Source organism: Scyliorhinus torazame, chromosome 14 (assembly GCF_047496885.1).
Source record: "Scyliorhinus torazame isolate Kashiwa2021f chromosome 14, sScyTor2.1, whole genome shotgun sequence".
NCBI classification, from domain to species: domain Eukaryota; kingdom Metazoa; phylum Chordata; class Chondrichthyes; order Carcharhiniformes; family Scyliorhinidae; genus Scyliorhinus; species Scyliorhinus torazame.
Window position 1 is genome coordinate 51,197,290 of NC_092720.1, and position 13,553 is coordinate 51,210,842.

At 49.6% G+C, this 13,553-nt stretch overlaps 1 protein-coding gene across 2 annotated transcripts in view; it reads left to right on the forward strand.

Moving 5' to 3' along the window:
- The first annotated feature begins 299 nt into the window (after positions 1-299).
- The window catches only part of LOC140389723 (uncharacterized protein C2orf72 homolog), a 51,721-nt gene continuing 38,467 nt past the window's right edge, over positions 300-13,553 (forward strand). For both annotated transcript variants that reach the window (XM_072474175.1, XM_072474174.1), the window contains exon 1: positions 300-976. In XM_072474175.1, coding sequence (XP_072330276.1) covers positions 322-976 — 655 coding nt within the window. In that variant the 5' untranslated portion in view covers positions 300-321. The remainder of the gene's footprint in view (positions 977-13,553) is intronic.

The following is a 13,553-nucleotide window of genomic DNA, read 5'->3' on the forward strand; positions in this document are numbered from 1 at the left end:
GGAAAAAAGTTTGAAAAACCCCTGTTGTCCATGACTTGCTCCCGGAGATCACAGTTGTATTTGTTAAATGGTGTTGGACTCACATCCAGTGCCTATGGCTGGGGTAACAGTTCGGTGCACATGTTCCCTCGTTCTCCCCAGTGTATCTGACGGAAGTGAGTAAATGCGGGAAGCCCCATTTACCCCGATTATGGCATCACAAAGAATACGCCCCTTTTGGTGTTGGCGCATCTGATTGGTCAATACCGGGAAGACTGGCATTCCAAGAGGCGGAGCTCCAGCCGCCTTTTGCTCAGCGGCGTTGGGTGAGGATCGGAGGGGATGGAGGGAGGCAGAGCTGACCTGGATCCAGACGGGACCGAGAGGGAATTCCAGCAACTGATCAACGCCATAGGTGGCAGGGAGAGCATCTTCCTGATCGGGGAAGTGTGCGAGAGCCGGGACCTCATGTTTCAGTTCGTTAACAACTTGTTCCCGTGTTCTGCGAAACTCCACAGTAAACTCTCCGACTCGGGGAGCAGTCAGCAGACGACGGAGCCGCAGTGCAAGGAGCCCGACAACGAGCGGGAGTGTGAGACCTTGTTGGATTCTCCGAGCAAGGTGACCCACACGGTTAATGGGACCAAGGAGCAGCGGCGGATCAAAGCCCGGCTCATTCTCTTCCTCTTCCACCAAGATTTCATCTGTAACAAGCGGAACGACCTCGTGATCCGGGAGCTCCTGAAGGATGTTCGGCACCGGTCCAGCTCCTGGGAAGACCTGCCCGCTCTCATTGGGGTGGTCCACGCTGACACTGTTACCGGGGAGCTCCATGTGGCTGTCCGCCTCATAGAGTACTACCTGCGGGCAGTCTTTCACCGGCACCCCGGTGAATGCGTGCAGGCTCTTCCCTTCATAGCCAACCAGCCAGACTCTATGACACAGCTGAAAAAGACCACCTGTGTTGTCCTCCGAGCTGTCTCGAGCATCACAACAGGTATCTAGCAAGTTTCCCGCTTAATGAAAGGCATGATAGGATACTGTATTTTTGAATGGAATTGTAATGCATATTTGTTTTTGGTGCATATTTATTGCCCTCTCCATCTATCCTAATTGAATGTAGTTAATCAAATATTGTTGTAAGCCAGGAATAGCAGTCTAAGCCATTTATCCATCTTTGTACAACTATTCCATTAAAAAAAGATGTGGAGATGCCGGCGTTGGACTGGGGTGAGCACAGTAAGAAGCCTTACAGCAGCAGGTTGAAGTCCAACAGTTTTGTTTCAAACACTGCTCCTTCCTCAGGTGAGGAAGGAGCAATGTTCCAGAAACATATATATAGACAAATTCAAAAAAAGACACGCGTGTTCAATTGGAGGCAGGGTGGGGGAAACTGGGTGCTAGAGATCCCAAACCGTTTTTGTTTGGCTGCTGTCTCAGAGTTATGTCCTGGCACGCATACTTTGTTTCTTAAAGTGTACCAGGTGAATGAGAAGTGTCAGCTGTTTCAGACTGTACTTGCCCATAGAATGTCCATGGAGGTTTTACAAAATAAGTTGTTAGTGGGACATCTAAGCAACACGACGCCCTCTACATGTATGAAGAGGGCAAGCAACTGTGGTTCTCAATCTGATTGAGCGAAACATAGACTTTGCACTTGAGCTCCAGGATCTTATTGCAACAAAATTATGTGTGCGCCCTCTGACTCATTGTACTGGAGCATACACAATGAATGACCAACATACAAAATACTGCAGGTCTTCTATGATCCACAATTCAGCAATGGGGAGAAACACTCGGATTGGGAAATGCTGATTATCACCATATTTAAACCACCTTTGACAGCTAATTCAGTACAAACAATAAACCCTGAAATGAGTCTTCCTCCATACCAAACAACATTGCCCTGGCAGACTGAGTGGAGACCAGTGAGCTGCACTGCACAACAACCCAAACCCCCACTGTACCTCTCCTAAGCGGGCCGTTATTTTGGAGATCTTGATGGTTCCGTGTCTTTTTTTTTTTAGAAAATATTTTATTGAGGCATTTATAGTTTTAACATTTTAAACAACAAAGAAATCCATCACACAAAAATCCCACTCCGTGTAGGTTTTAACCAATCTCTGCAATGCTAACACATGTGGTTACCCTTAATGAGGAACACAAGACTCATTATCATCCCTGGGGACAAAATCTTAACTCCAAATAAGTGCTGAGATCCTAACGCACGTGCAGTACACAGACTTACCGTACTTATTTGAGGCAAATGTGAGTCATTTAAAAGAAAATGTTCAAGTTTTGTCTGTAGTGGCCTTAATTGGCTTCAATGCAGTAGTGGTACTAAGCTATTTATTTTGTTTTGTATCTTGAGCAATATGTTGCCTTAGCCAAGAGAAAATCTTTGAACCCTAGAACCGATCACCCTCTGTGGTTTTCTGATAACCTCATCACAGCCCCAGTTTTGAAAGTGCTCCACTAGCGTAATAAAAGGGGGCATTAGAAGATTTTCGCCCGGTAACTGGTTGTCAGAATATTCCCTTTTCTCGTTGGTTAATTATTATTCACTCATCGTCCATTCAAAACCTTTCTTTAGTTTTGTAATCCTTGTTAAATCCATTTTTTTTGTGCAATGGATTTTTAGGTTTGACTTTTTAAATGTTCATATAATGCGAGAAGTAGAACACAGTGTTAATTCCAAAGACTATATATAGTAATGAAAGGGGCATCAATCACCCTAGGCTTGGTGGAGGAGTGGCTACGGAATTAGTGGGAAAGCCCCATTGGGACTATTCCCCCATGCGGTCCCTCCTGTGGGCCACTTTTCCAGGGGTAGGCTACCAAGGGGGTCGGCAGCTCATTCTCCATGGATGCATTGAAACCGATTAAGATCCAGTTTTTTTTCCCCCCCACAACCAGGGGGAAATTTTCCCCCACAACCAGGGGGAAATAATGTATGTAAATCATTTGAATACCTTACATTTGGCATAATATAAAATATCCAAACTGAGAGAAGTAAAAGGTTTAGCTGATATAGTACATAGGTTGTTTTCAGTAATAAAAGAAAAAGTAGGACTTCCGGCAGCGGCCATGGAGGAGTAGGTCGCACATTTGATAACTCCTGCCTGTAACGGACATTTGGACCTTTTTCCCCCTGGATTTTATGGGATAAATCGGTGATGAGTGAGACAGTAAGGAGAAATCCCCCTCCGGTGTATGGAGAATTGGACCAGAAGTGGCCGTGTGCGAAGACAAAGTCCTATAAGGGAGACGCAAGTAGAGCTGGTAACATGGGACAGCATGGCGGGGCAGCAGGGCCGTGGGGAGACGACACAGTGGTCGATGGATCAGCTGGTGAAGCTTTTCGAGGATTGCTTCACCAAGCTGAAGAAGGACACGCTGGACCCGATTAAGGCTTCGATTGATCCAAGTGGTTCTGAATCAGGAAACCCACGGGAGAGCGATCCAGGAGGTGGACCAAAAGTTCCATGAGAAGTACATAACTGTGCTGGAAAACAAGGTGGGGATGATGAACGACCGCCAGAAAAGAATGCAGGAGAAGCTGGAGGACCTGGAGATTAGGTCCTGGAGGCAGAATCTCAGGATTGTTGGCCTCCCTGAAGACAGTGAGGGATCAGATGCGAGGGCTTATGTGACGGACATGTTGGAGAAGTTGATGGGGGATGGGGTGTTCCCTTGGCCCCGGGAATTGGACAGAGCGCACACAGTCCTCGTGAGGAAGCCCCGAGCGAACGAGCCGCCGAAGGCCATGGTGGTACGTTTTCACCGTTTCATGGGCAAGGAACACGTTTTGCGGTGGGCCAAGAAAGAACGGAGCAGCAAGTGGGAGAACTATGAGTTGCGCATCTATCAGGACCTGGAGCGGATTTGGCCAAGAGGCGAGCTGGGTTCAATTGGGCAAAAACGACTCTCTTTTTAAGAAGGGGGTGAAGTTCAGGATGCTGTACCCAGCCCGTCTGTGGGTCACACATGAGGAACGGGACCTCTACTTTGAAATGCCAGACAAAGTATGGACTTTTATTAAAGAAATGAAGCTGGAGGTGAATTAAAAGACACTGAAGCCTTGGAAAAATACTGTGGCGGCGATTTGTTGTGCTGGATTGTATAAATTTAAGTAGCGCTATGAGAAATAATGGGCTGTGTGGATGGTTAAAGGTTGCTTTGTCTTGCAGGGAGCTGGTTAGAGGGGGGGGGGGTGGGCTTTGGATTTGGTTCTGCTTTTTGGGTGATTATTTTTCTAAAGTGACTTTCTGAACTGTTTTTTTCCCCTGATGTTTGTTTACTGGGGAATGTGATGCTTTTAAAATGTTTATTCATGTGAAGGGAGAGGGGAGAGAACAATAGGGAGACAGACTGCTTGGTGCCAGGGGCGGGCGCTATCCAGTCAGCATGGGTCAGCTGACTATTGGAAGCGCAGTGGGGGGAGGGGGGTGAGCAGGTGTTAAGCTGGAGCTTGACTTGGGGGATTGGGTTTCTAGAGTTGTTGCTAGGGGGGGAGGTGGGAGGGAGTTGCTTTGCTGACAGGGGAGGAACTGTTACTTGGGAACAAATGGGAGGTCGGGAACGGTGACTGCCCGAGTGGGGACTCGAGGAAGCGGAGGGCGCGAGCTCGAGGCTGGCCTAAAAAGGGTGATGGCTAATCAGCAGGGGGCGTTGTTGGAAGCCCCCCGTCCAGGCTGATCACATGGAATGTTAGAGGACTGAATGGGCCGGTCAAGAGGGCGTGCATGTTTGCGCATTTGAGGGGGCTGAAGGCGGATGTGGCAATATGACAAGAGACGCACCTGTAGGTTACAGACCAGATGAGATTGAGGAAGGGGTGGGTCAGCCAAATGTTCCACTCAAGACTGGACTCAAAGACCTGGCGGGTAGCAATCTTGATCAGCAAACAAGTGGCATTCGAGGCAGGGAAAATTGTGGCAGACAAGGGGGTAGGTACATAATGGTGAGTGGGAAGCTGGAGGGGGTGCGAGTGGTACTTGTGAACATGCATGCTCTGAATTGGGACGACGTGGAATTCATGATGCGGGTTTTAGGTAAGATCCCAGACTTAGAGTCACATAACCTGATCATGGGAGGGGACTTCAATACAGTCATTGATCTGGAATTGGACCGGTCAAAATCCAGGACAGGTAGGAGGCCGGCTGCGGCAAAGGAATTGAAGGGTTTTATGGAACAGATGGGGGCAGTAGACCCATGGAGGTTTGCATGACCGAGGACGAAGGAGTTTTCCTTTTTCTCACCTGTCCACAAGGTATACTCTCGCATCGACTTTTTTGTTCTGAGCAGGGCGCTAATACCGAAGGTGGTGGACACTGAGTACTCCTCAATCGCAGTGTCGGATCATGCCCCGCACTGGGTGGATCTCCGGGTTAGTGTAGAGAGAGGGCAACGCCCGCTGTGGAGACTGGATGTGGGGTTGCTAGCGGATGAAGCGATGTGTGGGAGAGTTAACAAGTTCATCCAGAACTACCTGGAAACAAATGAAAAGGGGGAGGTCTCTGCAGCAACAGTCTGGGAAGCTTTGAAGGCAGTAGTCAGAGGGGAATTAATCTCGATACGGGCCCACAGAGAAAAGGTGGAAGGGGCTGAGAGGGACAGGTTAGTTGAGGAGATACTCCAGGTGGACAAGAAACTTGGAGGCCCCGGACGCGGAGCTACTGAGGGAGCGGCAGAGGCTACAGACGGAGTTTGGGCTGTTGACCACAGGGAAAGCGGTGGAACAGTTGAGGAAGGCAAGGGGGGGGACGATCTATGAATACGGGGAAAAGGCAAGCAGAATGTTGGCTCACCAGCTCAGGAAAAGAGAGGCGGCTAGGGAGAAGGGTAAAGTAAAGAATAGAGATGGTAGTACTGTCCTGGACCCAGCTGGGAGCCCCAATTGAAATTGAGGAAATAATGGGCTGGAGGGCATGCAGTCGGGCAAGGCCCCGGAGCCTGACGGCTACCCGGTGGAATTCTATACGTTTTCAGAGATATTGAGCCCACTGCTGGTGAGGACATTTAATGAAGCAAGAGAAAAGGGAGTCCCCCCCCCCCCCCCCCCCAACAATGTTGCAGGCCTCAATTTCATTGATCCTGAAACGGGAGAAGGATCCGGAGCAATGCGGGTCATACAGGCCGATTTCACTACTGAATGTGGATGCCAAACTTCTGGCTAAGATACTGGCCACAAGGATAGAGGACTGTGTCCCGGAGGTGATAGGGGAAGACCAAACGGGCTTTGTTAAGGGCAGGCAACTCAAGGCCAATGTTCGAAGGCTTCTCAATGTTATTATGATGCCCTCAGAAGGAGAGGAGGCGGAGGTGGTGGTAGCGATGTATGCCCTCAGAAGGAGAGGAGGTGGTGGTAGCGATGTATGCCCTCAGAAGGAGAGGAGGTGGTGGTAGCAATGGATGCGGAAAAGGCTTTTGATCGGGTGGAGTGGAATTACCTGTGGGAGGTGCTGGGAAGGTTTGGGTTTGGTGAGGGCTTCACTGACTGGGTGCGGTTGCTCTATCAGGCACCAGTAGTGAGTGTGCGTACGAACCGACTGAGGGATATTTTAAACTACACCGAGGGACGAGGCAAGGGTGCCCCCTCTCCCTGTTACTGTTTGCTCTGGCCATAGAGTCATTGGCCATGGCGTTAAGAGCCTCTAGGAACTGTAAAGGGCTGGTTCGGAGAGGGGGGGGGGGGGGGTGCGGTGGAGCACGGGGTCCCGCTCTACGCAGATGACCTACTCTTGTACATTGCGGACCCGTTGGAGGGGATGGGGGAAGTAATGCGAATCTTGGGGGAATTTGGCAATTTTTCGGGGTATAAATTGAACATGGGGAAAAGCGAGATGTTTGTGATCCAGTCAAGAGGACAGGAGAAGCGACTGGGAGAGCTGCCGCTTAGAATGGTAGGGAAGAGCTTCCGATATCTGGGAATCCAGGTGGCCCGGGAATGGGAGGTACTGCACAAGTTAAACCTATCCCGGTGGTTGGGACATGCTCCCACTATCGCTGGCCGGGAGGGTACAGACCGTGAAAATGATGGTCCTCCCCAGATTTGTCTTTCAGTCACTCCCCATCTTCATCCCGAAGGCCTTTTTCAAGCGGGTGAATAAGATTATTTTGGGCTTTGTGTGGGCAAGTAAAACCCCGCAAGTGAAGAAAGTGTTGCTGGAGCGCAGTCGAGGGGGTGGGGGGGAGGGAGGGGGTGGGGGGGAGGGAGGGGGTGGGGGGGAGGGAGGGGGTGGGGGGGGAGGGAGGGAGGGGGGGGGGGAGGGAGGGAGGGGGGGGGGGTTGGCGCTGCCAAACCTCTGCAACTACTACTGGGCGACTAATATAGCCCTGATTAGGAAGTGGGTAGTGGGGGAGGGGGAGGCATGGGAGCGGATGGAGGCGGCGTCATGTAAAGACACCAGTCTGGGAGCATTGGTAACGGCACCTCTGCCGTTCCCGCCGGTCCGATACTCCACAAGTCCGGTGGTAGTGACGGCTCTGAGGATCTGGGGGCAATGGAGGAGATATACGAGAGTGGAGGGAGCATCGATTTGGACCCCGATTTATTTATTTTCTTAGAAATATTTTTATTCAAATTTTTACATTTTCAACAAACCCCCCCTTTACAGAAAAAAGAAAAACAAAGAACACATAAATGAACATCTTACACCTACATCACAAATTCCCCCAATATACAAACCCCCATTAAGCAATAATAAACACAGTAGAAAACACAAAGTACACCCCCCCCCCCCCCCCCCCCAAAACCCGGGGTTGCTGCTGCTGCTGACCACCTCCTAACGCCCCACTAGAAAGACTTTGAAAGGCTGGGGGCAGTGGAGGTGCCACAGGGGTGAGGTAGAGGCTTCAGTTTGGTCCCACGTGGACTCGTGCCCACACAGGACGCCATCTCCAGCCTCTTCTACGCCGTCCCCTCTCCCTCCATTACCCACGTGCGTATCATCGCCACATTGGCAGCCCAGTAATACCCACACAGATTAGGTAACGCTAACCCTCCTCTGTCCCTACTCCGCTCCAGAAACACCCTTCTCACCCTCGGGGTCTTTTTCGTCCACACGAATCCCATGATGCTCCTACTGACCAGCCTTGCACAGACACTCAAGGCAAATTTTACCCTTTCCAATTTAATGAACCCTGCCATGTCGCTGATCCAGGCTTCCACGCTCGGGGGCCTCGCATCCTTCCACTGTAGCAGAATCCTCCGCCGGGCTACCAGGGACGCAAAGGCTAGAATACCGGCCTCTTTCGCCTCCTGCACTCCCGGCTCGTCCGATACCCCAAATAGTGCCAACCCCCAGCTCGGCTTAACCTGGGTGTTCACCACCTTAGACATCATCCTCGCAATACCCCTCCAGAACCCATCCAGCGCTGGGCACGCCCAGAGCATGTGGGTGTGATTGCTGGGCTTCCCGAGCACCTCCCACATCTGTCTTCCACCCCAAAGAACCTGCTCAGCCTCGCCCCTGTCATATGCGCTCTGTGAAGAACCTTAAATTGTATCAGGCTAAGCCTGGCGCAAGAGGAGGAAGAATTAACCCTACCCAGGGCGTTCGCCCACGTACCCTCGTTTATCTCCTCCCCAAGCTCCTCCCATTTACCCTTTAGCTCCTCCACCGAGGTCTCTCCTCCTCCTGCATCTCCTGGTAGATCGGCGAGACCCTGCCCTCTCCAACCCACACCCCCGAGAGCACCCTATCCTGAGTGCTGGAAGCAGCGGGTACTCCCTCACCTGCTGTCTTACAAACGCCCTTACCTGCATGTACCTGAAGGCATTTCCGGGGGGAAGCCCAAATTTTTCCTCCAGCGCCCCAAGGCTCGCAAACGTCCCATCTAAAAACGGGTCCCCAATCCTTCTAATTCCTGCCCTGTGCCAGCACAGGAACCCTCCATCCATTCTCCCCGGGACGAACTGATGGTTCTCCCGGATCGGGGACCAAACTGAAGCCTCTACCTCACCCCTGTGGCACCTCCACTGCCCCCAGCCTTTCAAAGTCGCCGCCACCACCGGACTCGTGGTATACCTAGTCGGCGGGAGCGGCAGTGGTGCTGTCACCAGTGCTCCCAGACTCGTGCCCACACAGGACATCATCTCCAGCCTCTTCTACGCCGTCCCCTCCCCCTCCATTACCCACGTGCGTATCATCGCCACATTGGCAGCCCAGTAATACCCACACAGATTAGGTAACGCTAACCCTCCTCTGTCCCTACTCCGCTCCAGAAACACCCTTCTCACCCTCGGGGTCTTTTTCGTCCACACGAATCCCATGATGCTCCTACTGACCAGCTTAAAAAAGGCCTTGGGGGTCAGGATGGGGAGGCACTGGAATATAAAAAGGAACCTCGGGAGCACCGTCATCTTCACCGACTGTACCCTACCCGCCAAGGAGAGTGGCAGCATATCCCACCTATTAAACAACTCCTCCATCTGCTCCACCAGCCTCGTCAAGTTGAGCTTGTGTAGGGCCCTGGACCCCGATTTATAATAACCACAGGTTTGAACCAGGTAGGCTAGATGGCGGGTTCCGGAATTGGCAGAGGGCAGGAATTAGAAGGATGGGGGATCTATTTATAGACGGGAGCTTCCCCAGCTTGAAAACTTTGAAGGATAAATTTAAACTGCCAGCAGGGAATGGTTTTAGATATTTGCAGGTGCGAGACTTCCTGAGAAAACAGGTGCCGGACTTTCTGCTGCTGCCGCCACGGGGGATACAGGATAGAATAGTTTCCAGTACCTGGGTGGGAGAGGGGAAGTATCGGATATTTACCAGGAACTTTCGGAGGCGGAGGAAACCCCCATGGAGGGGCTTAAGGAGAGATAGAGGCGGGTCTATGGGCAGATGCCCGAGGCAGGGTTAATACCTCATCATCATGTGCCAAGCTTAGCTTGATACAATTAAAGTCGTCCACCGGGGACACATGACAGTGGCTAGGATAAGCAGGTTCTTTGGGGTAGAAGATAGGTGTGCGGGAAGCCCAGCAAATCTGTCCACGTGTTTTGGGTATGCCCGAAGTTTTGGCAGGTTTGCTGAGGCAATGTCCATGGTGCTCAAAACACGGGTGGTGCTAAGTCCGGAGGTAGTGATCTTTGGAGTGTCGGAAGAGCCGGGAGTTCAGGGGGCGAAAAAGGCTAACGTCTTGGCCTTTGCGTCCCTGATAGCCCGGAGACTGATCTTGTTAATGTGGAGGGACTCGAAGACCCCGAGTGTAGAGACCTGAGTTAGTGACATGGGCGGGTTTCTCAGTCTCGAGAAGATAAAGTTCGCCTTAAGAGGGTCAATGTTAGGGTTCACCGGGAGGTGACTTTCTCGGGGAAAATTAAAATGTCAGCAGATGCAGTCTTCCGGGGGGAGGGATTGTTGTTGTATGGTTGAGGTGCGAGAAATTGGGTTGGTGGGGGGGAAATGTATATTTTACCATGTTGATGGCATTATTTATGTTACTGTTAAATACCTCAATAAAATATTATATATAAAAAAAGAAAAAGTAAATGTTCTAATTTTATAGGCATGTACTTGGACTCTAGATTTCCAAATTGTTAAATGCCTTAAGAGAACCATGCTTAGAGTTTGCTACTTGCACTTTCTGGCTTTGTTTATCACTTGGCTGGTGAAGCAATAAGTCATCAGTTAGAAGGAGTTAATGTTCCTTTTGATTTACAATCACACCCAAATCCTTTTACACTTGAGCCCTGTCAAGTCTTTATGATAGACGAGCTAATCTATGTGATCTCTATCTGTACAAACATGTATGGGCAACATATCAGAAAACCATTTTGTATCAAAGCAGGACCATAGTGTTGTCTTCTGTGGTCCCACCGTTGCAATGATATACACAGAACATATAGGTGTTTAACTGGAATGATGATTTATTGGCTAACGAGTGGAAAGATAACTAACAGATTACTGTACAGACAAAGTTACTCGAATTCCTCAGAAGCTACTCCATAAATGCAACGATCCTGTTGTATGTCATACTACCAACTGGCGGGTCACTCCAGTCATTTGATGGATGTCTGACACCACCTGCTGGCAGGAGGTCATACCTATAGTTGCATGCTCTGATATGCTACTTTATACATTCATGTGTGCATGCATATCACCACACATAGGAAACACTGCTGAAAATTCACGCTGCAGGAATAAAACTTTTCATCATTCAGTCAGTCCTCTTGCTTAATGCCTGCTCAGAAGCAACAGGGTGTGCATGGCAAGGAAAGATGATATTTTAATTCCAAATTCATTTTTAAGAATGCGTACAGTTTTGCTTGAAGGAAGAATCCTGCTAGAGTATGATAATGCAGTAACTTTTCTCTTTGAATAGCTATTGAAAGGTGTGTAAATCCCACATTTACTTGTCTATTCCTGCAACACACAGCACCACACCACTGACAAAACCTGAGAACTAAGACAATCAACCGGAGAATGAAACACCCTTTGGGACAAGAGATGCAAATTGAAGTTGGGAAACAGATGATGAAAATACCACCTGTACAAACATTTTTTATTTTGCTAAATGCATGTAGCTGTACTGTGCTTTCCTTGATAGAGCTGCTGAGATTCTGAACTCTGCTTTGGAATTTGTAATGACCTTTTTTGCTTCAACACCTCTATAGCACAACTCTGACACTGCACATTGCAGGAATGGATGAGCCACTAGGCCACAGATCTTTTAATAAATAGTACCTCCAAGGGACAAGTGACTACAGAATCAAACTCTAGATTGATCACTCCAGCCATATTGTGTGTACCATCATTGGTAATCTCTGTAATTGAAATGGAACCTTAAATTGTTGCTAACCTGGTACAACATGTCCTTTCTATTCAAATTACTTCAGTTATGTTGATTCTATGAGAATGGCAGTGATAATATCCATGGACGAGTAATCCACTACCTCAGCTGGTGGAATTTACAGTCCATTAATAAATCTGGAACATAAAGTTAATCTTAGTAATGGTGAACATGACAACTTCAATTGTTCTAAAACACACCTGGTTCACTTAATGTTCTTTAGAGAAGGAAATCTGCTATTGTTACTCGGTCTGGCCTATATGTGATTCCAGACCCACAGCAATGTGGTTGACTGTAGTTTCACTGCCCTGTGAAAGGGCCTTGCCAGCCACTTTGTTCAAGGGCAATTAAAGATGGTATCAATCTTAAAGGAAAAACATTTAATTACACATGGATGGGTGACAGGTAAGAAGATTGAACAATATTTTTTTTTAAAATAGCAAAGAATGACAGAGTAACAAGGAGGAAAAAATTAGAGTACGAGAGAAAGCTATCTAAAATATATCGACAGATAGTAAGAGTTTCTATAGATATAAGTAAAGAATTGACCAAGTAAGCGTTTTCCATAGAAATTAAGGGCGGGATTCTCCCCTAACCGGCGGGGCAGGCCGTACCGGTGCCGAGGAGTGGTGTGAACCACTCTGGCGTCAGGCTGCCCGGAAGGTGTGGAATCCTCTGCACATTCAGGGGCTAGGCCGGCGGCAGCGGGGTTGGTGCAGCGCTGAAGGGCCTCTGCCGGCCGGTGCGAGTTGGCACATGCGCGGGAGCGCCAGCGTGTACTGGCGTCATCCCAGCGCATGGGTAGGAGGTTTCTTCTCTGCGCTGGCCATGGCGGACCGTTACAGCGGCCGGCGCAGAGGGAAAGAGTGCCCCCACGGCACAGGCCTGCCTGTGGATTGGTGGACCCAGATTGTGGGCCAGGCCACTGTGCCCCTGGGGCCAGATCCCCCCGCGCCTCCCAGAGGACTCCGCGGGCCGCCCGCAGAGCAATGTCCCGCCGGTACGGACCTGGTGTAATCTACACCGGGGGGACAGGCCAAAAACGGGCTGCCGCTTGGCCCATCGCGGGGCGGAGAATCACAGGGGGGACGCTGCCAAAGGCCCCTGACCAGCGCAACGCGATTCCTGCCCCCGTCGAAAAACCGGCGGCGGAGAATCCAGCAGCCAGCGGTTGGGTGGGATTTACGCGCCCCCCCCCCCCCGGCGATTCTCCGGCCGGGCGGTGGGTCGGAGAATCCCACCCGATATCTGGGAATTAATGGAAAATTTGGAAATGGCAGATGAATTGAATAGGAATTTAGCATCAATCTTCATGATAGACGATACAAGTAACATCCCAGAAATAGCTGTAAATAAGGAAATGGAAGGAAGTCCAGAAAATCACTATCACCAGGGAAGTGATACTGAGCAAGTTGTTGTTGCTGCGACTGGCAAGTCCTCCGGTGCTGATGGATTTCATCCTCGGGTCTTAAAAGAAATGGCTCGTGATAGTTGGTTTTAATTTTCCAAAATTTACTAGATGTGGGGAACGTTCCAATAAATTGGGAAATAGTGCACGTTCCTTTATTCAAAAGGGAGGGAGACAGAAAACGGGAAACTACAAGCTTAACATCTGTCATAAGGAAATTGTTTAAATCTTTTATTAAAGGTATGATAGCAAGGCCTTTTGATAAATCCAAGGTGATCAGGCAGAGTCAGCATGGTTTTTTGAGAAAGAAATCATGTTTAACCAATTTATTGGAGATCTTTGAAGAAGTAAAATGTGCTGCGGATAA